At 46.2% G+C, this 24,998-nt stretch overlaps 3 protein-coding genes across 3 annotated transcripts; all 3 read left to right on the forward strand.

Moving 5' to 3' along the window:
* Positions 1 to 10,519: 10,519 nt before the first annotated feature.
* On the forward strand, positions 10,520 to 11,479 carry LOC119942650 (putative olfactory receptor 56B2). Its single transcript, XM_038763535.1, has one exon. The coding sequence runs from the start codon at positions 10,520 to 10,522 to the stop codon at positions 11,477 to 11,479; it is 960 nt and encodes a 319-aa protein (XP_038619463.1).
* Positions 11,480 to 11,617: 138 nt separating this feature from the next.
* Positions 11,618 to 22,353, forward strand: LOC119942658 (olfactory receptor 688-like). The gene is made up of 4 exons (XM_038763546.1): positions 11,618 to 12,026; positions 18,851 to 18,985; positions 22,074 to 22,128; positions 22,239 to 22,353. Exons 1-4 carry the CDS (start codon positions 11,618 to 11,620, stop codon positions 22,351 to 22,353), a joined length of 714 nt encoding a protein of 237 aa, XP_038619474.1.
* Positions 22,354 to 22,472: 119 nt separating this feature from the next.
* LOC119942667 (olfactory receptor 688-like) lies at positions 22,473 to 23,432 on the forward strand. Its single transcript, XM_038763557.1, has one exon. It carries the CDS (start codon positions 22,473 to 22,475, stop codon positions 23,430 to 23,432), a length of 960 nt encoding a protein of 319 aa, XP_038619485.1.
* The last annotated feature ends 1,566 nt before the right edge of the window (positions 23,433 to 24,998 follow it).

Below are 24,998 nucleotides of genomic sequence, written 5' to 3' on the forward strand. Positions count from 1 at the left end.
AATAAAGCTGTCAGGTTGGGCACAGTCCCTGTCTCCCGTGGGGCTTACAGTCTTAATCCCCATTCTACAGAAGAGAAAATTGAGGCACAGAGAAGTTAAGTAATAATAATAATTATGGTATTTGTTAAGCACTTACTATGGGCCAATCAATCAATCATATTTATTGAGTGTTTACTATGTGTAAAGCATTGTACTAAGTGCTTTGGAGAGTACACTATAACAACAAACACACATTCCTGCCCACAACAAGCTCGATGTCTAGAGAGGGAGACATAAATAAATAGATAGATGAATAAATAAATAGATAGATGAATAAATAAATAAATTATATATATATATATACTATAATAAATATTATATATATATGGATAAATACATATGTACTGTAGGGATGGGAGGGAGGATGAATGAAGGAGCAAGGAAGAGTGCACAGAAAGGGGTGGGAGAAGAGGAGAGGAGGGCTTAGTCAGAGAAGGCTTCTTGGAGGAGATGTGTCTTCAATAAGGTTTTGAAGTGGGGGAGAGAAATTATCTGTCTGATATGAGAAGGAAGGGCACTCCAGGCCAGAGGTAGGATATGGGCGAGAGGTAGGAGGCGAGGTAGATGAGATTGAGGTACAGTGAGAAGGTTAGCATTAGAGGAACAAAGTATGCGGGCTGGGTTGTAGTAGGAGAGTAGCAAGGTGAGGTAGCGGGCTAGGGGCTTAAGTGCTTTAAAGCCAATGGTGAGCAGTTTTTGTTTGATGTGGAGGTGGATGGGCAGTCACTGGCATTTCTTGAGGAGGGGGAAAACATGGTCCAAACGTTTTGAAGGAAAAAGATTCCGGCAGCAGCTGGAGTGGGGAGAGACAGGAGGCAGGGAGGTCAGGAATTAGGCTGATACAATAATCAAGGTGGACTAGGATAAGTGCTTGTATTATCGTGGTGGCAGTTTGGATGATGAGGAAGAGCAGGATTTTGGTGATGTGGGTGGATTTTGGCGATGTACTACAAGTACTACTAGACTTGGATACAAGCAAATCGGGTTGGACAATCCCTGTCCCACGTGGGGCTCACAGTCTTAATCCTCATTTTACAGATGAGCTAACTGAGGCACAAAGAAGTTAAGTGATTTGCCCAATGTCACACAGCAGACAAGTGGCAGAGCTGGGATTAGAACCCAGGTCTCTCTGACTCGCAGGCTCGTGCTTGATCCACTTGGCCATGCTGCTTCTCTGCTTGCAAAATGGGGTGGCCCCATGGTGAATTGAAGGTGTGACAGGAAGGAATGATGGGTGGAGAAAGGCTGGGAAGGAGTATTTAATAAATATTTTCTTCTCCCACTTTCAATTATATGGAAATTAATTTATAGGAAGCTGCCCTCCTTTCAATTATGTCTATCATTTTCTGGGAGCCAACTCTCAGTCCTCCTCCCAGGCAACACAGGCAAGGAACAGACAAGACTCCCAAGAAGCCACAGAAGCTGTGCTCTGGTTTTCCTTCCTGCTTCCTCCTAACCTCTTAGCTGCCTTTAACACTGTGGACCACCCTCTTCTCCTTGAAACTATATCCAACCTTGGCTTCACTGACACTATCCTTCCCTGGTTCTCCTCCTCTCTCTCTGACCACTTCTTCTTGTTCTCTTTTGTAGGATCCTCCTCTGCTTCCCCCCCTCTGATAGTGAGAGTCCTTCAAGGCTCAATTCTGGGTCCCCATCTATTCTCCATCCCCACCCACTCCCTCGGAGAACTCATTCACAACCACAGTTTCAATTACCATCTCTATGTGGATGATTCCCTCTAGACTGTAAGCTTGTTGTGGGCAGGGAATGTATCTGTTGTATTGCACTGTCCCAAGCACTTATTAAAGTGCTCTGCACACAGTAAGTGCTCAATAAATACAACTGATTCCCAAATCTACATCACTAACCCAGATCTTTCTCCTTTTCTGCAGTCTCATATTTCCTTCTGCCTTTGGGACATCACCACCTGGATGTCCCACCAGACCTCAAACTAAAGATGTACAAAACAGAATGACATATCTTCCCAACCAAGCACTGCCCTTCTCTTGTCTTTCCCATCGCTATAGATATCACTATCCTCCCTACCTCACAAGCCCATAACCTTGGTGTTGTTGACTCATCTCTTTCATCCAACTCACATATTCAATCTGCCACCAAATCCTGTTGATTCTACCTTCACGCCATCACCGAAATCCACCTTTTCCTCCTCACCTAAACTGCCTCCATGTTAATCCAAACATTTATCCTATCCTGCCTTGACTACTGCATCTGCCCCCTCACTGACCTTCTTGCCTTCTGTCTCTCCCACTTCCAGTCCATACTTCACTCTGCTGCGTGAATCATTTCACTAAAAAATTCAGTCCCATGTCACTCCTCAAGAACCTCCAGTGGCTGCCCATCCACCTCCACATCAAACAGAAACTCTTTACCATAAGCTTTAAAGGACTCATTTAGCTCAGCCCCTCCTATCTTACCTCACTGATTTCCTACTACAGCCCTGCCCACATACGTCACTCCTTTAGTGCCAGTTTCCTCAATCTCATGTATCTCAATATCTACCCTTTTTCCATGTTCTCCGTCTAGCTTGAAACTCCCTCCCCCTCACAATCGACCATGACTCTTCCCACCTTCAAAGCCTTATTGAATTTACAGCATGGCATAGTGGATAAAGCATGGGCCTAGGTGTCAGAAGGTCATGGATTCTAATCCCAGATCTGCCAATTGCCTGCTGTGTGGCCTTAGGCGAGCCACTTCACTTCTCTGTGCCTCAGTTACCTCATCTGTAAAGATTGCGAACCCCATGTGGGACAAGGACTGTGTCTAACTTGATTTCCTTGTATCCACTTCAGTGGTTAATACAGTGCCTGGCACATAGTAAGCACTTAAGAAATGCCACAATTACTATTATTATCTCTTCCAAATCCTTTCCTGATTAAGCCCTCTTTCCCTGGCTCCCTCTTCCTTCTCCATCACCTATGCACTTGTATCTATATGACCTTTGGACATTTGGTACTTGCCCCCACCTCAGCCCCACAAGAACTATGTACATATCTATCAATTATATATTATTTATTTATTTATTTATTTATTTATTTATTTATTTATTTATATCATTGTCTCTCTCTTTTTCTCCCTCTAGACTGTGAACTTATTGTGGGCAGAGAACATGTCTACCAACTCTGTTATATTGTAGTAATAATAATAATGATAATAATAATAATAATAATAATAATGATAATAGAACTTGTTAAGCACTTACTATGTGCCAGGCACTGTACTAAGCACTAGGGTAGATACAAGCAAATTAGATTAGACACAGTCCCTGTCCCACGTGAGGCTCACAGTCTCAATCTCCATTTTACAGATGAGGTAACTGAGTCACAGAGAAGCGAAGTGACTTACCCCAGGTCACACAGCGGACAAGTGGTGGAGCCTGGATTAGAATTCCCAGGCCTGTGCTCTAATCACCATGCCATGCCGCTTCTCCCAAGTACTCTCCCAAATGCTCAGTACAGTGCTCAGTACACAATAAGTGCTCAATCTATCTATCTATCCCAAACAGAGAGTAGCATAGATGTCTTAAATATTAAATATGGCAATCTGAGGGGTGCTTACCAAGCTAGAAGAAAAATTGCCCAGCAGTGGGAGGCTTTAAAACTTACCTCATATCACCTGAAAAGACTTGGAGGTAAGGTGGGTGGAGGAAGAGTGGGGAAGAGTATTTAAGAATACTTAAATAATTCTCTTTTTCCATTTCCAATTGTATAGGAATTAATTAATAGAAGACCACCCTTCTTTTGGCCATTTTTCAATATCTCTCTGACATGAGTCAGTCAATTATCAATTTTAATTTAATTCCCACTATGTGCTGAGTACTGTAGGAGGCTCTGAAGAGGATTGCTGCAAAATTCATTCATTCATTCAATCAATCAATCAATCAATCAATTGCATTTATTTAGCGCTTACTGTATGCAAAGCACTGTACTAAGTCCTTGGGAAGTACAAGTTGGCAACATATAGAGACAGTCCCTACCCAACAGTGGGCTCACAGTCTAAAAGGGGGAGACAGAGAACAAATCCAAACATACTAACAAAATAAAATAAATATAATAGATATGAACAAATAAAATAAATAATTAAATAAATAGAGTAATCAATATGTACAAACATATATACATATATACAGGTGCTGTATAGGAAGGGAAGGAAGGGAAGGAAGGGAAGGAGGTAAGATGGGGGGATGGAGAGGGGGACAAGGGGGAGAGGAAGGAAGGGGCTCAGTCTGGGAAGGCCTCCTGGAGGAGGTGAGCTCTCAGCAGGGCCTTGAAGGGAGGAAGAGAGCTAGCTTGGCGGATGGGCAGAGGGAGGGCATTCCAGGCCTGGGGGATGACGTGGATCGGAGGTCGATGGCGGGACAGGCGAGAACGAGGTACGGTGAGGAGATTAGCGGCAGAGGAGCGGAGGGTGCGGGGTGGGCTGTAGAAGGAGAGAAGGGAGGTGAGGTAGGAGGGGACGAGGTGATGGAGAGCCTTGAAGCCCAGGGTGAGGAGTTTCTGCCTGATGTGCAGATTGATTGGTAGCCACTGGAGATTTTTGAGGAGGGGAGTAACATGCCCAGAGTGTTTCTGGACAAAGACAATCCGGGCAGCAGCATGAAGTATGGATTGAAGTGGGGAGAGACACGAGGATGGGAGATCAGAGAGAAGGCTGATGCAGTAGTCCAGATGGGATAGGATAAGAGCTTGAACGAGCAGGGTAACGGTATGGATGGAGAGGAAAGGGCAGATCGTGGCAACGTTGCCGGGCTGTGACCGGCAGGTTTTGGTGACGGCTTGGATGTGAGGGGTGAATGAGAGAGCGGAGTCGAGGATGACACCAAGGTTGCAGGCTTGTGAGATGGGAAGGATGGTAGTGCCGTCAACAGAGATGGGAAAGTCAGGGAGAGGGCAGGGTTTGGGAGGGAAGACAAGTAGTTCAGTCTTGGACATGTTGAGTTTTAGGTGGTGGGCAGAAATCCAGCTGGAGATGTCCTGAAGGCAGGAGGCGATGCGAGCCTGGAGAGAGGGGGAGAGAGCAGGGGCAGAGATGTAGATCTGGGAGTCATCAGCGTAGAGATGATAGTTGAAGCCGTGGGAGTGAATGAGGTCACCAAGGGAGTGCGTGTAGATTGAGAACAGAAGGGGACCAAGCACTGAACCTTGGGGAACCCCCACAGTAAGGGGATGGGAGGGGGAGGAGGAGCCTGCAAAAGAGACTGAGAATGAACGACGGGAGAGATAAGAGGACAACCAGGAGAGGACAGAGTCTGTGAAGCCAAGGTCAGATAGCGTTTTGAGGAGAAGGTGGGGGTCGTCCACAATTGAATAAATACAATTCAATTGTATTTATTGAGTGTTTACTGTGTGAAGAGCACTGTACTAAGCTCTTGGGAGAGTACAATATAACAATAAACAGACACAAACCCTGCCCTCATTAAGCTTACAGTCTATCACCCCACTTAATCAATATGAATTGAAGCAGTGCTGTCTAGTGGAAAGAGCCACGGGCATGGTAGTCAGAGGATGTGGTTTCTAATCCCGGCTCCACCACATGTCTGCTGTGTGACCTTGGCCAAATCACTACATTTCTTTGTGCCTAATTTACCTCATCTGTAAAATGGGGATTAAGACCGTGAACCCCAAGTTTGACAGGAACTGTGCCCAACCTGATTACCGGCCTGCTGTTGGGTAGGAACCGTCTGTATATGTTGATAACTTGTACTTCCCAAGTGCTTAGTACAGTGATCTGCACACAGTAAGTGCTCAGTAAATATGATTGAATGAATGAATTACCTTGTATCTACCTGAGTGCTTAGAGCAGTGCTTGGTACATGGTAAGTGCTTAACAAATATCATAATTATTATTATTATTAGCCCATATTTTCAGATCTGTTCTTTATTTTGACCATCCACTCTCATGCCTGATTTCTCTTTGAAAACCAACTTGGGCATCTACAAACAGAGCTGTTCCTACATTGTGATAAAGTGGGAGAAAAAGGAACATTACAGTCCTTTCATTTTACCAGGCAAAGATGTCTTTGATAATCCTTGTTTTAATCATAAATATTGAGGACACAGGGTGTGAATAGGAAACAAAAATTGACAAGCCCTGGGCCATCAGTTGACAAGCTCTGCCCGGTATTGCACTGGGAAGTGAAGGTGCTTTTGTCCCAGGGCCAAAGGGCAACAACAGACAAGCACACCCACCTTTGGGCCCCTCCTGGTTGTCAACATCCTATTCCACAGTCCATTCCCACTCTGGGCCACTGGAGATTTAGGGTGAAGATGGGGGCCTGAGGCCCAGGAATCTCCCCAAACTGTTCTCTTCCCAGATCCAAAACACCAACCACGCCTTCCGTCATTCCCTATTCCAACCATCCCACTCAGGTTGCTGTGGACAGGGTAAACATGGAATCAGTTTCTACCACATCCCATGCACCAGGGAAAAGATTCATCCACTTCAATGCTTGAGGGCCAGATTTCAAGAGTGATGTTACCTAGGACCTCTCCCTTGGGCGAGTGGTTGTGCTGGGCAGGAAGGCCCTGTTTATAAGGCACATTATCATTGGCCAGCTTCTTGGAGGCTCCCAGCAGCCCCAAGGCCCAGCCTGCCCTCCCCCTGCAGCTGCACAGTGACTCCCTCCTGCCCTTCCTCACAATAAATGCACAGAGCACTACAGCTTCAGCCCTGATGGAGCCCAAAGGATGAGCTGGATTCCAGCTGTAGCCCCCTGTCAGAGAGAAGCCCCAGCGCATCTGCAGGCCACTGGTGAGTATGTCAGTGCAGGCAGTCTTGGTCTGGGGAGGACGGGTTGTGAGAAGCAGAATTTCATTCATTCATTGATTCATTCAATCGTATTTATTGAGCGCTTACTGTGTGCAGAGCGCTGTACTAAGCGCTTGGGAAGTACAGGTTGGCAACATATAGAGACGGTCCCTACCTAACAGTGGGCTCACAGTCTAGAAGGGGGAGACAGAGAACAAAACTAAACATATTAACAAAATAAAATAAATAGAATATGTACAAGTAAAATAAATAAATAAATAGAGTAATAAATGCATACAAACATATATACATATATACAGGTGCTGTGGGGAAGGGAAGGAGGTAAGGCAAGGGGGATGGAGAGGGGAAGGAGGGGGAGAGGAATGAGGGGGCTCAGTCCGGGAAGGTCTCTTGGAGTAGGTGATCTCTCAGTAGGGCCTTGAAGGGAGGAAGAGAGCTAGCTTGGCAGAAGCACTTAGTACAGTGCTCTGCATACAGTAAGCACTCAATAAATATGATTGATGATGATGATGATGTGGGGAGTGAGGGCATTCCAGGCCAGGGGAATGATGTGGGCTGCGGGTCGGCAGCGGGACAGGTGAGAACGAGGCACGGTGAGGAGATTAGCGGCAGAAAAGCAGAGGGTGCGGGCTGGGCTGTAGAAGGAGAGAAGGGAGGTGAGGTAGGAGGGGGCGAAGTGATGGAGAGCCTTGAAGCCAAGGGTGAGGAGTTTCTGCCTGATGCGCAGGTTGATTGGTAAGCACTGGAGATTTTTGAGGAGGGGAGTAACATGCCCAGAGCTTTTCTGGACAAAGACAATCCAGGCAGCGGCGTGAAGTATTGACTGAAATGGGGAGAGACAGGAGGATGGGAGATCGGAGAGGAGGCTGATACAGTAGTCCAGACAGGGTAGGATGAGAGCTTGAACGAGCAGGGTAGCGGTTTGGATGGAGAGGAAAGGGCGGATCTTGGCAATGTTGCGAGGGGACAGGCAAGCAGAATCAGACTCCTCCTGAAAGGGCTTGTGGAGACAGCTCAATCCATCAATCAACAGTATTCGCTGAGCACTTACTGTGTGCAGAGAACTTTACTAAGTACTTGGAAGAGTTCAAGGAAACAGAGTTGGTAGACCCATTCCCTACCCACAGTCTAGAGATACACATTACTATAAATAGATAAATTATGGATATGTTCATAAGTGCTGTGGGTCTGAGGGAGGGGTGAATAAAGGGTACAAATCCAAGTGTAAGGGTGATGCAGAAGGGAGTGAGAAAAAAGGAATGGAGGGCCTAGTCGGGGAAAACCCCTTGGAGGAGATGTGCCTTCAATATGGCTTTGAAGGTGGGGAGAGTTATCGTCTGTCAGATATGAAAAGGGAGACTTCTAGACTGTGAGCCAACTGTTGGGTAGGGACTTTCTCTATATGTTGCCAACTTGTACTTCCCAAGCACTTAGTACAGTGTTCTGCACACAGTAAGTGCTCAATAAACATGATTGATTGATTGATTGATTGATTGAGAGCATTCCAGGCCCGAGGCAGGACATGGGCGAGAGGTCGACGTTGAGATAGATTATATGAGGTACATTGAGTAGGTTGACATAAGAGGAGTGAAGTGTACAGGTTGGGGTCGTGTGAATAAGATAGATGACTCTATATGTCACTCACTGCTTCTGAAGAACAAACGAAGGTGGCAGTCTGGGAGGGAGGGAAGGGAGTGCTTTGTTCAGGTGAGATGGGATGGGGTCAGAGCCATAGGTGAAGGGGGTGGATTTTGAGAGAAGGCAGATCTACTCTTGAGATGCTGCTGGGAAAGATGGGAAAGTTGAAGAAAAGGCAGGAGGGAAGGATTGGAGAAGAGCAGGGGAGATTTTATGGGAGATCATGTTAGTGATTCCATTTTTCTCAGTGAAGTATGTGCCAGCTCATTAGGGGCAAGAGTTTGGGGTGGCAGAGAGGCTGGGTGTTTGAGGATGGAGTTTACCAACTGAAACAACTGGCAAGAGCAATGGGCACAGGACTCAATACGAATGGAGAAATAGTGTTGCTGGGCAGAGGAGACAGCAGAGTTAAAGCATGCAAAGTTGAACTGGAAGTAGATGAGGTCAGCTTGATACCTGGATTTCCACCAGCAACACTCTGTGGCTCATTCATAGGCGTGAATGAAGCAGATTGTGATTTTGGTTTGTTGTCTGTCCCCCCCCTTTTAGACTGTGAGCTCGTTGCTGGATAGGAACCGTCTCTATATGTTGCTGATTTGTACTTCCCAAGTGCTCAGCACAGTGCTTTGCACACAGTAAGAGCTCAATAAATACAATAGAATGAATGAATGACTGAATCCAGGGCTGTGGGTTACTGGTATATGATTCATGAGGGAATAAGGGATTGAGTGAGTTGAGTTCAGTGGAGAGGTTGGTGTTGAGGGTGTCAATTTGATATTTACCTAGTGCTTAGTACAGTGCTTTGCACACAGTAAACACTCAATAAATACAATTGAATGAATGAATGAATCAATCAAAGAAAGGCAGTTTGCATATGGAGGCTAAATGGTTCACACTAGCTTGAGAAAATTGGATAGGATCAAAAGATCAGAGGCCTCTGTTGGGGAACAGGACAGATTTGTTGAGTGGGAGTGTGTGGGAGAGAAGGTAGGAGAGGACGTTGTGGTCAGATAGAGGCATTTCAGAGTTGGTGCGGGAAGAGATTGTACAGTGACTAGAGATTATGAGGACTAGGGTGTGTTCACATTGGTGAATGGGCAAGGTGGGATGGAGCAGGAGGTCAGTGGAGTTGAGAAGTAATAGCAAGTTTGTAACAGAAGGGTCATCAGGAACATCTATTTGGATAGTGAAGTCCCCAAGGATCAGTGTAGAGATGGAGATAGAAGGAACATGAGAAAGGGATCAAAATAGTTCAAAAGTCTGGAGGTTGGTCCTGGTGGGTGGTAGATGATTGTGTCGAGTATCTGAAGTGGGTTGTAAAGGCAGATGATATGGGCTTCAAAGACAGGGAACGAGAGGGATGGGGGAAGTGGAACTGTGTGAAAACGGCATTGGGAAGTGAGAAGAAAGCTGATTCCTCCCCTTCAGAGGAGGGAGGAAACTTGGAAGGAGGGTCACGGTGGACTGAACTAAACCAGAGCTGCAGAGTTGGCTGGTCAACGGTAATGTGGCTTTACACAGAATCCACCACTGCCCCCATGATTTCTGATTATAATTGGAAAGGAGCTATGATTTATAGTACCAAATTCAAGATTTAATTATTTATTTTTGCATTTGAAGTTGTACTAAAAGTTGCTGTTTTTTCTATTTTTTCCAGATAATCCAGGAAGGGAATCACATAACCATCTCCAGCCAGAATAAACTCTGATCTGTATCTTTCAAACAGTAGAAATATCTCACCCACTAATTGGCTGGCAAGAGGGCACAGCATCTTTTATTGCCTCTTACCTTGTTCCTTTACAGGTTTGGCTTGCCACTCACCCCAATATCTGGGAAAACCTGAATTTCCCCAACAGTGTGTCATTTTGGGGACAAGGAAATTTGATTTAACATCTTCCAGATACACAAGAAAATCAGAAAGATAGAGAGGCATGTGAGCAATTATTGTTCCAAAAATCAGAATGGGGCCCCTGATAGAGGGGAAGTAGAAGTGTTGGGTAATAGAAGGATAGTAACTTCAGGCACTTCCTGCCAGCAGCCTGTGCATCCCGAAAGGATGTTTATGTCCACCAGCGCCACCAATGGCTCCATCCTCCAGGTAACTGAGTTTATCCTAATGGGTTTCCCAGGCATTCACAGCTGGCAGCACTGGCTCTCCCTGCCCCTGGCCCTGCTCTACCTCTCGGCCCTCTTGGCCAATGCAATGATCCTGCTCACCGTCTGGCAAGAAACGGCTCTGCGCCAGCCGATGTTCTATTTCCTGGCTGTCCTGGCCCTAGTGGACATGGGTCTGAGCACCACCATCATGCCCAGGATCCTGGCCATGCTTTGGTTCAATGCCCGCACCGTCAGCCTCTCAGAATGCTTCTTTCAGATTTATGCTATTCATGTCTTCGTAGGGCTGGAGTCCGGCATCTTCCTTTGCATGGCAATTGACAGGTATGTGGCCATCTGTCACCCCCTCCGCTACCCCTCTGTCATCACAGAAGGCTTTGTCCTCAAGGCCACCTTGTTCATGGTGTTCAGAAATGACCTCCTAGCCATTCCATTGCCTATCCTGGCCGCAAGGCGTCATTACTGCTCCAGGAATGAGATTAACCACTGTCTGTGTTCCAACCTGGCTGTCACCAGCCTGGCATGTGATGACTGGAAGGTCAACAGCATTTTCCAGCTGTCCGTAGCTTGGGTCTTAATGGGCAGTGATGTGGGTCTCATCATTCTCTCCTACACCCTGATCCTGAGGGCGGTACTGAAGTTACACTCGGCCGAAGCTGCCTCCAAAGCCCTGAGCACCTGCAGCTCCCATATCATCCTCATCCTCTTCTTCTACACGGTGATTGTGGTCATGTCCATTACCCACAGTGCAAAGGAGGAGGTGCCCCTCATCCCTGTTCTCCTTAATGTTCTGCACAATGTCATCCCCCCGGCCCTTAACCCCATAGTGTATGCCCTGAGGACCCAGGAGATAAAAGTGGGGATCCTGAAGCTGATCGGGCTGTCAGGGGAGAGAAAGTGACCCTTGGTCCAGTGTGGCTACTATGAGTTTTTTTCTGAACCACGCAATGTCAGCAATGCAGGGTCTAGGAAAGCACAAAACGGAGCAGGAGCAGGATTCCAAAGCCTAGTTCCCAGGGCCCTCTTTGAGGGGAATGCAATGCAATGCATGATCCTGCTCACCATCTGGCAAGAAACGGCTCTGTGCCAGCCGATGTTATATTTCCTGGCTGTCCTGGCCCTAGTGGACATGGGTCTGAGCACCACCATCATGCCCAGGATCCTGGCCATGCTTTGGTTCAATGCCTGCACCATCAGTCTCTCAGAATGCTTCTTTCAGATTTATGCTATTCACGACTTCGTAGGGCTGGAGTCTAGCATCTTCCTTTGCATGGCAATTGACAGGTATGTGGCCATCTGTCACCCCCTCTGCTACCCCTTTGTCATCACGAAAGGCTTTGTCCTCAAGGCCACCTTGTTCATGGTGTTCAGAAATGACCTCCTAGCCATTCCATTGCCTGTCCTGGCCTCAAGGCGTCATTACTGCTCCAGGAATGAGATTGACCACTGTCTGTGCCTAGTTCCCAGCTGGCACTGCGACACATTGAGCAGACAGTATGGCTCAGTGGAAAGAGCATGGGCTTTGGAGTCAGAGGTCATGGGTTCAAATTCTGGCTCCACCAACTGTCAGCTGTGTGACTTTGGGCAAGTCACTTAACTTCTCTGTGCCTCAGTTACCTCATCTGTAAAATGGAGATTAAAACTGTGAGCCCCCTGTGGGACAACCTGTTCACCTTGTAACCTCCCTAGCACTTAGAAGAGTGCTTTGCACATAGTAAGCACTTAACAAATACCATTATTATCATAATTATTATTCAGAACGATGAGATCTAATCCTCTCTAACCCTAGAGTTTCCTCCAAAACCTACCTCCTACAGCTGAAATTCAGGGCAGCAAAATCCATGAGGTCAAAGCTCTTCAAACCTTTCCAACCTAGAAAGTCACCTCCGCAGATGTTGTTTATACTTTCCCAAGGACTTCAGGAAGTGCTCTTCACCTAGTAGGAGCTCCATAAATTCCTTGATTTACTTGGGGCTGAATGAGATGTAGGGTAAGTGCTTCAGTAATTTAGTACAGTGCTCTGCACACAGTAAGTGCTCAATAAATATGATTGAATGAATAATTATGCTATATCTTTTTGAAGTGGCTCTAAGCAGCGTGGCTCAGTGGAAAGAGTCCAGGCTTGGGAGTCAGAGGTCGTGGGTTCTAATCCTGGCTCCGCCACTTGTCTGCTTTGTGACTTTGGGCAAGTCACTTAACTTCCCAGTGACCTCATCTGTAAAATAGGGATTAAGACTGTGAGCCCCACATGGGACAACCTGATCACCTTGTATCCCCCCAGCACTTAGAACAGTGCTTCACACATAGTAAGCACTTAACAAATACCATCGTTATTATTATTATTCTGTGTTTTTCCCTTCATTGCATATAGAAGTTAACATGCACTGTCTATTCAATGTCACGTTTATTAAGCACTTAGTATCTGCAGAACACTGTACCATGGTCTCGGGAGAGTATAATATAACAGAGTTGGTAGGTATTTTCCCTGCCTACAAGGAGCTTTCAGTCGGGAAGGTGAGACAGATATCAAAATAAATTATGAACATATACATAATTGCTAAGGGACCAAGTGTTGGGGACAAAGGGTGGGGTGAATACAGGGTTCAAGTCCAAGTGCCAGGGTGTTGCAGAGGGGAGACAGAGTAGGGGAAATGAGAGCTTAGCCAGGAAAGGACTCGTGGAGGAGATGTGATTTTAATGTGGCTTTGAAGGTGGAGAAAGCAATCCTCTGTTGGATATGAATTGGGAGGGATTTCCTGGCCAGTGGCAGGAGGTTGGCAAGAGGTCAGCAGTGAGATAAAAAGGATTGAGGTGAGTGAGTAGGATGTTGTTAGAAGAGCAAAGGGAGAGTGCTGGGTTGTGGTATGAAAACAGTGAGGTAACATGGGCAGGGGCAAAGTGATTGAGTGCTTTAAAGCCAATGGTAAGGAGTTTCTGTTTGATGTGGAGGTGGATGGGCAACTACTGGAGGTTCTTGAGGAGTGGGGAAACATGTTTTGTAGATCATCCAAGCAGCACAGTGAAATATGGACTGGAGTGGGCAGAAGCAGGAGGCAGGGAGGTTAGCCGGAAGAGGTTGATGCAGTAATCAAGGAGGGATAGGATAAATGCTTGGATCAACATAGTAGAAGTTTGGACGGAGTGGAAAGGGTAGATTTTAGCAATATTGTGAAGGTACATCTGACAGATTTAGTGACAGATTGAAAATGTGGGTTGAATGAGAGATGTGAGTCAAAGGACAATGCTCAGGATATGGGCTTGTGAGACAGGAAGGACAGTGGTGCTGTCATTCAGGTCCATCAGATTCTCCTTGAGGGCCAGGAACATGTCTACCCACTGTACTGTATTGTACTCTCCCAAGCATTTAGTACAGTGCTCTGCCCACAGTAAAATATGATAAATACGATTCATTGATTGACTAATAATAATAATGATGGTATTTGTTAAGTGCTTGCTGTTGCGCCAACTCTGTTATAAGCACTGGGTTCATACAAGATATTCATTTGGACACAGTCCCTGTCCCACTTGGGATTCACAGTTTTAATTCCCATTTTACAAATGAAGTGACTGAGGCACAGAGAAGTTAAGTGCCTTACTTAAGAACAGTCAGCAAACAAGTGGCCGGTATTAGAAGCCAGGTCCTCTGACTCCCAGGCCCATGCTTCTTTGGTTGATTGACTGACTGATATTTCTGAGAGAGTAAGAAGTACCCAGCCCCATACTGGACTCTAACGGAGTTTCAACAAACATACGCTGATGGTCATCACAGTGATCATGCTTTCATATAATGCATTTACTGGCTCAGTCCAGGAGTAAGGAAGAACTTATGTTTTTCCTAATTCCTGGGCAGATTTGGCATTTAACATCTGATTCTCTAATCCAGTCTAAAGCTGTGGGAAAGGCTGCTAGGATCCAAGGCTGAATGGTCAGCTGTAAGCAAACTGGACTACTGATGCTCCTCGCCTGTCCCACTGTCGACCCCCAGCCCACATCCTTCCCCTGGCCTAGACTGTGAGCCCGCTGTTGGGTAGGGACTGTCGCTATATGTTGCCAACTTGTACTTCCCAAGCGCTTAGTTCAGTGCTCTGCACACAGTAAGCGCTCAATAAATACGATTGAATGAATGAATGAAATAGAATGCCTTCCCTCCACGCATCCGCCACACTAGCTCTCTTTCTCCCTTCAAAGCCCTCCTGAGAGCTCACCTCTTCCAGGAGACCTTCCCAGACTGAGCCCCCTTTTTCCTCTCCTCCTCCCCATCCCCTCCTTCCCTACCTCTTTCCCCTCCCCACAGCACTTGTATATATTTGTACAGATTTATTACTCTATTTTACTTGTACATATTTACTACTCTATTTGGTTAATGATGTGCATATAGCTAAATAATTCTATTTATTCTGACAATTTTGACACCTGTCTACATGTTTTGTTTTGTTGTCTGTCTCCACCTTCTGTACTGTGAGCTCGTTGTTGGGTAGGGACCGTCTCTATATGTTACCAACTTGCACTTCCCAAGAGCTTAGAACAGTGCTCTTCATACAGTAAGTGTTCAATAAATATGATTGAATGAATGAATGAATGCTCTTTCCATATCTGAAATTCCTTTGACCAAATGCTCAACTTGCTTTGGACATTTGCTGCAGATCTGGGGTCCTGGAGGGAGCAGACTCAACTTGAACTAATAATAATAATCCAGTTTGGAGAAATAATGTCAATTTGGATATTGAATTAACTATTATTAGGGCATGAGCTAGTGGAAAGGCACTGACCTGAGAATCAGAAGGACCTGGGTTTTAATCCCAGCTTTGCCACTTGTTCGTTGGGTGACCTTGGCTTCAGACAGGTCACTTAATTTCTCTGTGATCTATAAAACAGGGATTAAAATGGTAATCCCCATGTGGGACATGGGCTGTGTCCAACTTGATTAGCTTGTACCTACCTTAGTGCTTAGTACAGTGCCTAACATATAATAAGAGCTTAACAAATGTCATTAAAAATGGCTCAGCTACTCGTCAACTCTATGACCTTGGTAAACTTCTTAACTTCACTGTGCCACTGTTTCCTCATCTGGAAAATGGGGATTAAATATTATTACTATTAAATCCTACTCCCTCTTAGACTGTGAGCTCCATGTGAGATGGGGACTGTGTTCAACCTGATTATCTTGTACCTACACCAGCACTTAGTTCAATGCTTGGCATAAAGTAAGCGCTTAACAAATAAACAGAATTAATGACATTATTGTTTTTTTCCTAGCATTAGATGGTTCATTCATTCATTCATTCATTGTCGTATTTATTGAGCGCTTACTGTGTTCAGAGCACTGTACTAAGCGCTTGGGAAGTACAAGTTGGTTCTCTGGTCTCCTGTGCCAGCTTAGCTAGACTAGTCTGGAGAAATTTCTGGTTGTGTCCTACTGACCTGTGCCTAACAACCCGGGTGCTTTGGCCTGTGCTCTCTGGAGACCCCTCAGTTCCCATTGGAGGCTCTGTCCCCCTAAACATGACAGCCCTCACCCATTTAAAACCTCTTATCCCCAACTCCCCAACCCACAGTCTTTCCCAATTAAGTCATGTCTTGCCCCTTTTCCACAACTCCCTCTCCCTTCTGTGTTGCTATGAACTCAGATCTGCTCCCTTTAAGCACTGGATATTCATACCACCCTCAGCCCCACAGCACTTATATACATATTCCTCATTAGCATTGTCCTCTCCTGGCTGCTCCTTTCCAGCCCCTTTTCAGGCTCCTCCTCTGCCAACACCTTCTGACAGTGGGGGTCCCTCAAAGCTCAGTTCTAGGTCTCCTATTCTCCAGGCTAACCCCCACTCCCTTGGAGATTGCATTCACTCCCATGGCTTCAAATACATCTTTACACAGATGATTCACAAATTTACCTTTCCAGCCCCGACGTCTCTGCTTCTCGCAGGCTTGCATTTCCTCCTGCCTTCAATACATCTGTAACCCAATGACCCACTAACATTTCAAACTAAACATGCGCAAAACAGTACTCCATATCTTCCCACCCAAACCTCATTCTTCCCCATCACTGTAGACAATACCGCTATCCTCCCTATCCCACAATCCTGTAGCATGGCATAAAGGAAAGAGCATGGGCCTGGGAGTTAGAGGACCTGGCTTCTAATTCTGGCTCTGCCATGTACCTGTTGAGTGACCTTGTAGAGTCATTTAACTTCTCTGCATCTCAGTTCCCTCATTTGCAAAATGGGGATTCGATACCTTTTCCGCCTCCCACTTTACTGTGTGTTGTATGTGAGACCTGATTATCTTGTATATACCCCAGCACTTAATACATTGTTTGGTGCATAGTAGCATTGTAATCTCATTATTGGCAGGGAATGTGCCTGCTAATTCTGTTCTATCGTATTCTCACAAGCACTTAATACAGTGTTCTGCACATAGTAAGCATTCAATAAATGAGAAGCAGCGTGGCTCAGTGGAAAGAGCATAGGCTTGAGAGTTAGAGGTCGTGGGTTCTAATCCTGGCTGCACCACTTGTCAGCTGTGTGACTTTAGGCAAGTCACAACTTCTCTGTGCCTCAGTTACCTCATCTGTAAAATGGGGATTAAGACTGTGAGCCCCACAAGGGACAACCTGATTGCCTTGTATCTCCCCCAGTGCTTAGAACAGTGCTCGGCACACAGTAAGCACTTAACAAACACTACCATTATTATAACCATTTTTATTAATGTGGCATTGATCTATGGATTAATTTACTGATAAATACCAGTTATTATTATCCTCAACCCATTTCTCCCATACAACCCACATATTCAATCTGTCATCAAATCTTGTTGTTTCTACCTTCCCAATGTCGCTACAATCTGCCTTTCCTCAGCAACCAAACTGCTACTAGACTAACACAAGCACTTATTCTAACCTGCCTTGGCTCCTTGCTTCTTGATTCTCCATTACTGGACAGACTTTGTTCTACTGCCTGGATCATTTTTCTAAAAAAAAAGGTTAGTCCAAATCAATCCCATCCTCCAAACTGCAGTGGTTATCCATCCACCTCCGTATCAAAAAGAAACTCCTCACCATTAGCTTTAAAGCATTCAATCAGCTTGCCTCCTTTCATTCATACATTCTTTCATTCAGTCAGTCATATTTATTGAGTTCATATTGTGTGCAAAGGTCTGTACTAAACACTTGGAAGAGTATAACAGTAAACAGACACATTCCCTACTCACAACGAGCTAGTAGTCTAGAGAGGGAGACAGACATTAAACACATCCCATGCACGAGGTAAAAGGGATACATATTTGAATGCTTGAGGGACAGATTTCAAAACTGATGTCAGTAAAGACCCTCTCCCTTTTGCTCTGGGAACCAGGTGCTACTCTGGATTTCCAAGCAGGTCCAAGGCCCAGCCTGCCCTCCCCCTGCAACTGTGAAGTGGCTCTTCCCTGCTCCTTCTCACTGGCCACTTCTGTTCTATCATACTTTCCCAAGCACCTAGTACAGTGCTCTGCACAAAGTGGTCAATAAATTCCAGTGGTTGATCCATTCCTCTATGACCTTATCTTCATGGTAATTTTCCTTCAAATAATCCTCCTGGATCTCTCATCTAAACTTCTTTCTTAAAAATAACATTAGTAATGATGATAATTTTATAGCCAATAATGAAAAGGATAATAATAACCATTATTATTATTATTATGATATTTGTTAAGTGCTTACTTTTTGCCAAGCACTGCATTAAGGGCTGAGGAAGATACAAGTTAACAAGGTGAAACACTGTCCTTTTCCCTTATGGGGCTCCCAATCTACGTAGCAGGGGAAAGCAGGTATTGAATTCCCATTTTGCAGATGAGGAAAATGAGGCACAGAGAAATTAAGTAACCTTCCCAGAGTCAAGCAGCAGACAAGTGTCAGAGCAGGGATGAGAATCCAAATCTTCTGACTCCCAGGCCAGTGTCCTTTCCAAGAGACCATCATGCTTCTACAGAACCACCTGCACACCTTGTGACAAATTCCATGTACTTTCCACCAGTTGGGTGAAAGTCTGTTTCCTTTTATAGTATTTGAATGTGAAAACACAGCAATTTCACCCTTATTTCCAGAGAGGGGGTAGCGTGAATATACAAGAGTATGTCATCCATTCATTCATTCAATCGTATTTATTCAGCGCATACTGTGTGCAGAGCATTGCACTAAGCACCTGGGAAGTACAAATCGGATGTCATAAAGAAGAGGAAGCCAAGCCCAAGGTTAAGTATTGCTGGGGTGCCTTAGAAATATTGTGGTGACCAGCCTTGCTTCTGTGGATGGTGTTTCTGCAAATATGGCATTTTGACTACAGTACCTACGGTGGTCTTGATGGCTTATTGCCTCGCAGTACAGAAAATCTGTCCAACAAGATTTTGCTGATTTACAGTTCTCATGCATGTATGAAGGGACCCTGGGCCTTTGGTATTTACACATGTGCCTGGCATGAGCGCCAAGGCATTATTTGATGTACTCTTCGTGGCTCAGTGGAAAGAGCACGGGCTTTGGAGTCGGAGGTCATGGGTTCGAATCCCAGCTATGCCACATATCTGCTGTGTGACCTTGGGCAAGCCACTTAACTTCTCTGAGCCTCAGTTATCTCATCTGTAAAATGGGGATTGAGACTGTGAGCCCCACGTGGGACAACTTGATCACCTTGTATTCCTCCCCAGCGCTTAGAACAGTGCTCTGCACATAGTAAGTGCTTAACAAATGCCATTATTATAGAGGGAAGCAGCATGGCTCAGTGGAAAGAGCATGGGCTTTGGATTCAGAGGTCATGGGTTCGAATCCCTACTCCACCACATGTCTGCTGTGTGACCTTGGGCAAGTCACTTAACTTCTCTGAGCCTCAGTTATCTGTAAAATGGGGATTAAGACTGTGAGCCCCACGTGGGGCAGCTTGATCACCTTCTTTCCCCCCCAGCGCCTAGAACAGTGCTCTGCACATAGTAAGCACTTAATAAATGCCATTATTATATTATACTCTTTCCAGGTCTTCTGTGAGGAGGTGAAAGTGTTTTATTCTTAGGTTGGAAGTTGAAACAACAGCCAAACAAACCCACATTAGGGTCCTACCTGACTCTCAACACTCAATACCTCAGGCCACTCCCAACCTGGGCACTGGAGATTTAGGGAGAAGATGGGGGCCTGTGACCAAAAAACCTTGCTGACTGTTCTCTTATTAAACCACAGTCATTTATCAAACCCTACTCCTTTCCCTCTTCTAGCCATCCCAACCTGAATGGTGTGAACAGGGTGAACATGAGACTGGTGTCCACTACATCCCATGCACTAGGTAAAAGGGACACATATGGGAATGCTTGAGGGCCAGATTTCAGAAATGATATCACTAGAGACCCTCCCTCATGTGAGTAGTCTTCTGGGCCAGAATTGCTCTGGGGACCAGGTGCTACTCTGGGGTTCCCAGCAGCCCCAAGGCCCACACTGCCCTCCCCCTGCAACTGTAAGGTCATTCTTCCCTCCTCCCTCTCACTATAAAGCCCCAGAACATGACAGTCTCAGCCCTGATGGAACCTGAAGAATGATCAGAGTCCCACTGCAACCCCTGTCAGAGAAGGGAGGCCCTGGCCCCTCTGCAAATCACTGGTGAGTACCCCAGACCAGGTGGGATCAGTTTGGAGAGGACTGATCCAGAGAAGAAAAATCAGACTCCTCCTCACAGTGCAGAAGTTAGCAGAGTCAACTCGGGGGGAGCTTCACAGGGAAACAAAAGGAACCACTCTTTAATTCATTCAATTGTATTTATTGAGAGCTTACTGTGTGCAGAGCACTATACTTGAGCGCTGGCAACATATAGAGACGGTCCCTACCCAACAACTGGCTCACAGTCTAGAAGGGGGAGACAACAAAACAAAACATGTGGACAGGTGTCAAGTCATCACAATAAATAGAAATAAAGCTAGATGCACATCATTAACAAAATAAATAGGATAGTAAATATGTACAAGTAAAATAGAGTAATAAATCTGAACAAACATATATACAGGTGCTGTGGGGAGGGGAAGGAGGTAGGGCGGAGGGGATGAGGAAGAGGAGAGGAAAAAGGGGGCTCAGACTGGGAAGACCTCCTGGAGGAGGTGAGCTCTCAGTAGGGCTTTGAAGGAAGGAAGAGAGCTAGCTTGGGAGATGTGTGGAAGGAGGGCATTCCAGGCCAGGAGGAGTACATGGCTGGGGGTCGATGCGGGACAGGCAAGAATGAGGTACAGTGAATAGGTTAGCAGCAGAGGAACGGAGGATCCAGGCTGAGCTGGAGAAGGAGAGAAGGGAGGTGAGGTAGGAGGGGGCGAGGTGATGGAGAGCCTTGAAGCTGAAAGTGAGGAGTTTTTGCTTGATGTGTAGGTAGACTGGTAGCCACTGGAGATTTTTGAGGAGGGGAGTAACATGCCCAGAGCATTTCTAGAGAAAGATGATCTGGGCAGCAGCATGAAGTATGGAGTGAAGTGGGGAGAGACAGGAGGATGGGAGATAAGAGAGGAGGCTGATGCAGTAATCCATTCGGGATAGGATGAGTGATTGAACCAGCAAGGTAGCGGTTTGGATGGAGAGGAAAGGGTGGATATTGGAGATATTGCAGAGGTGAGACCGTCAGGTTTTGGTGACAGATTGGATGTGAGGGGTGAATGAGAGAGTGGAGTCGAGGATGACACCAAGGTTGCGGGTTTGTGAGACAGGAAGGATGGTAGTGCCATCTACAGTGATGGGAAAGTCAGGGAGAGGGCAGGGTTTGGGAGGGAAGATAAGGAGTTCAGTTTTGGACATACTGAGTTTTAGATGGTGGGCAGACATCCAGATGGAGAGGTCCTGAAGGCAGGAGGAGACCCGATCCTGAAGGGAGAGAGAGAGAGCAGGGGCAGACACACAAAGTTTGCTGGTCAATGCCTGAATGCCTTTCCCAGGATTCCTCCACTGCCCCCAAGACTTGCATTTTTATGTTGAAAAGAGCTATTATTTTAAGCACTAGATTCTCTGCGGGGAGAGGAGATTGCACCCCAACCTGCCTTCTACTACCCAGGAAGAAAGGACAACAGCATCTGCAATATGAGGTCTCTACAAGCCCCAGGAAGACTGGTGGCCACTCTGGCAGCCACTGTAGTGATGGAAGTGACTGTGAGCCACAGGGAGCCTGAAATATCAATCCACTAGCCACAGCACCTTGCCAATTATTGTATTCATTCCATCATTTTGGCTTTATGTTTTACAGTTTTGGTGTTCAGTGTTTTATCACTCCTAATGTTTCTGTCTTCTGGCTCCTCTCCCCTATTTGGGGTCTCAGATTTTAACCCGCCTGAGGGAAAAGGACAGAGTTGTATTCCACATCTGCATATTTTCCCAGAGCTGAGTACAATGCTCTCTATACAGTAAGTGCTTAATAAGTACTGTTTTTACAATGGTTTCGTGGGTAAAATGCTTTGATTTTTGTCCATTTGAAATTGCACCGAAAATTTCCTTTCCATTTTTTTTCCAGATGATTTCTGCGACCTTTGGGGTCAGCTAAGAAAGTACTCTCATAACCATCTTTGGCAAGGCTAAACTCTGTGCAGCTATCTACCAGGCATTGAAAATATTTTGCTAGCACTGGGTACTCCTGATACTCCTCTGATGCCTCATGCTTTCGTCCTCCCCTGTTTAGTTTCCCACTGATTCCAAGATCTGGGAAGATCTGCATTTTCCCAGAAGTGAACCCTTTTAAGTTAAATCTTCCAAATCCACAAGGCATCCAGATAGTCAGAGAGGCATCAAAATAGTTTTTTTTTTCCCCAAAGATCTCAATAGGGACCCTGGTGCAAAGGAATTAGGAGGGTTGGGTCATACAAAGACAGTTTCTTAAGATACATCCTGAGATAGGCCTGTGTATCCCAAAAGGATGTTTGTGTCCATCGGGGCCACCAATGGCTCTAGCCCCCAGGTCACTGAGTTCATCCTAATGGGTTTCCCGGGCATTCACAGCTGGCAGCACTGGCTCTCCCTGCCTCTGGCCCTGTTCTACTTCTCGGCCCTCTTGGCCAATGCGATGATCCTGCTCACCATTTGGCAAGAAACAGTTCTACACCAGCCGATGTTCTATTTCCTGGCTGTTCTGGCCCTAGTGGACATGGGTCTGAGTACCACCATCATGCCCAGGATCCTGGCCATTCTCTGGTTCAATGCCTGCACCATCAGCCTCTCAGAATGCTTCTTTCAGATTTATGCTATTCACACCTTTATGGGGCTGGAGTCTGGTATCTTCCTGTGTATGGCAATTGACAGGTATGTGGCCATCTGTCACCCCCTCCGCTACCCCTCTGTTATCACAGAAGGCTTTGTCCTCAAGGCCACCTTGTTCATGGTGTTCAGGGTTGGTCTCATAGCCATTCCGGTGACTGTCCTGGCTGCAAGACGTCATTACTGTTCCAGGTACGAGATTGACCACTGTCTGTGCTCCAACCTGGCTGTCACCAGCCTGGCGTGTGATGACAGGAAGGCCAACAGCGTTTTCCAGTTGGTCATGGCTTGGCTCTTGGTTGGCAGTGACGTGGGTCTCATCATTTTCTCCTACACCTTGATCCTGAGGGCGGTACTGAAGTTACACTCAGCTGAAGCCGCCTCTAAAGCCTTGAGCACCTGCAGCTCCCACATCATCCTCATCCTCTTCTTCTACACAGCACTTGTCGTCTTGCCCATTACCCACACTGCAAAAGAGAAGGTGCCCTTCATCCCTGTCCTCCTTAATGTACTGCACTGTGTCATCCCCCCAGCTCTTAACCCCATAGTGTATGCCCTGAGGACCCAGGATATCAAAGTGGGGATCCTGAAGCTGATTGGGATGGCCGGCGAGAGAAAGTGACCCAGGGCTACCATGGCGGCAAGAGGCTTTCTTACTCAATCACCCAATGTCAGTGCAAGTTCAAGGAGAGCACAAGCTGGTTCCCGGCTGCTCTTGAAGGGGAAGTCAGGTGGATAGCTTTGCAGTGGTGGCCCAGTTCCCAGCTGGCACCAGGATATGTTGAACAGACCTCCTGATGGTCAAGATCTAATCCCTTCCAACCCTAACTTGCTGTCCTGGGCTGAGATTCAATGCAGCGATTTCCATGAGGTCAAGGCTCCAGGCAGCTTCCCAGTCCAGAAAGTCATTTATATTTTTCCTTTCTTCAGGGATGAAGTCATGGTAAGCTTTATCCATTAATGTGTCATAACTTAGAAAAAACTGGCTTTAGTTTCTTCTTTTTTCCCTTTCATTCTATATTGCACAAGCATGCCCTAGAATGATTTAGTTTCTTTGTGAGCTCCTTTATAACAGAGAACGCATTTACCAACTCCATTGTATTGCAGTCTCCCAAGCACAGTACAGTGCTCTACACATTCTACACACTCAGCAAATATCATCAATTCATTGATTAGTTGATTGGGAACTTTCAAGAGAGTAAGTAGCATGGCAGCCCCATACAGAGTTGATGATCATTACAATTTTCTGAATATCCATGTACTTCAACATCAGGCCAGAAGTAGGAAGGAATTCCTACCTTTTCGAAAGCCTGGGCAGATTTGTCTTTGAGTATTTGGATGGGGCCAGATATAGGAGGGAGCCCACAACAAGCTGCCTTGTAATTGACTGTTTGTGATCCCGTGAACAACAACAAGGAAGAGACTTTGCAGAGGCACTGATGGGCTTTACTCGAGGCATGAGATTGCAGGCCTGTGGGGGCAGATCATGGAGGGAAGTGAGCTTTCTCTCCCTGTTCTACCCGGTAACGGGCCTGGACTACTCAGTGACTGCCATTTAAAGCCCCAGCTGTGACGTCTAAGGCAGAGAAAATGTGGTTGCTTTGAATTGCCAAGGGGGCATGTTGAAAGTGGGGCAGCTGGAGACAGCAGGGGGGCACCAGGAGCAGAATCATGCAGAAAGAGGTATGCTGAAACGCAGATAGAAACAGCATTGAAGAAACAGGAGAGCAGTACTTGAAAGCAGCAGAAAGCCACAGCACTTGGAAGCTGAAAGAAGAAGCATTGACAGAATGGGCTCCTTTGATCACAGACTGGTATTGGACCTTTGGGTGGTGGAGTGAGTGAGTGTGTGTATTTGCCACTTTCTTGTACATTGGTAAAACTAAGTAAAAAGCTTTTCACAATAATCTTGGTGATCAGCAGTGTGGTTTGACTTCTACATGTCACTGAGGCTCCCCTGGTCCAGGAAGGTCTGGTTGGCACAAGCCCGGGGCTTGCGACACTATCTTCCCTGATGCTTGGGTGGATTTGTCTTTGAGCATCTGGATCCCTAATCGATCTATGGGAGAGGGTGGCAGGGTCCGGGATTGAATGGTCAGCTGTGGGCAGACATGCCTCGATCTCACCTGTCCTGCTGCCAACCCCTAGACCACATCCTGCCTCTGGTCTGGAACTTCCTCCCCCCTCT

This window comes from Tachyglossus aculeatus, chromosome 2 (genome assembly GCF_015852505.1).
Source record: "Tachyglossus aculeatus isolate mTacAcu1 chromosome 2, mTacAcu1.pri, whole genome shotgun sequence".
NCBI classification, from domain to species: domain Eukaryota; kingdom Metazoa; phylum Chordata; class Mammalia; order Monotremata; family Tachyglossidae; genus Tachyglossus; species Tachyglossus aculeatus.

Bases quoted from the DNA above. Each gene is read 5' to 3' on its own strand.
- LOC119942650 (XM_038763535.1), top strand. From the start codon at position 10,520: ATGTTTATGTCCACCAGCGCCACCAATGGCTCCATCCTCCAGGTAACT.
- LOC119942667 (XM_038763557.1), top strand. From the start codon at position 22,473: ATGTTTGTGTCCATCGGGGCCACCAATGGCTCTAGCCCCCAGGTCACT.
- LOC119942658 (XM_038763546.1), top strand. From the start codon at position 11,618: ATGCAATGCATGATCCTGCTCACCATCTGGCAAGAAACGGCTCTGTGC. The intron at 18,986-22,073 runs GTATGAAGGGAC...TTTTTTTTCCAG, and splicing joins GATTTACAGTTCTCATGCAT to ATGATTTCTGCGACCTTTGG. The intron at 22,129-22,238 runs GCAAGGCTAAAC...TCCCCTGTTTAG, and splicing joins TACTCTCATAACCATCTTTG to TTTCCCACTGATTCCAAGAT.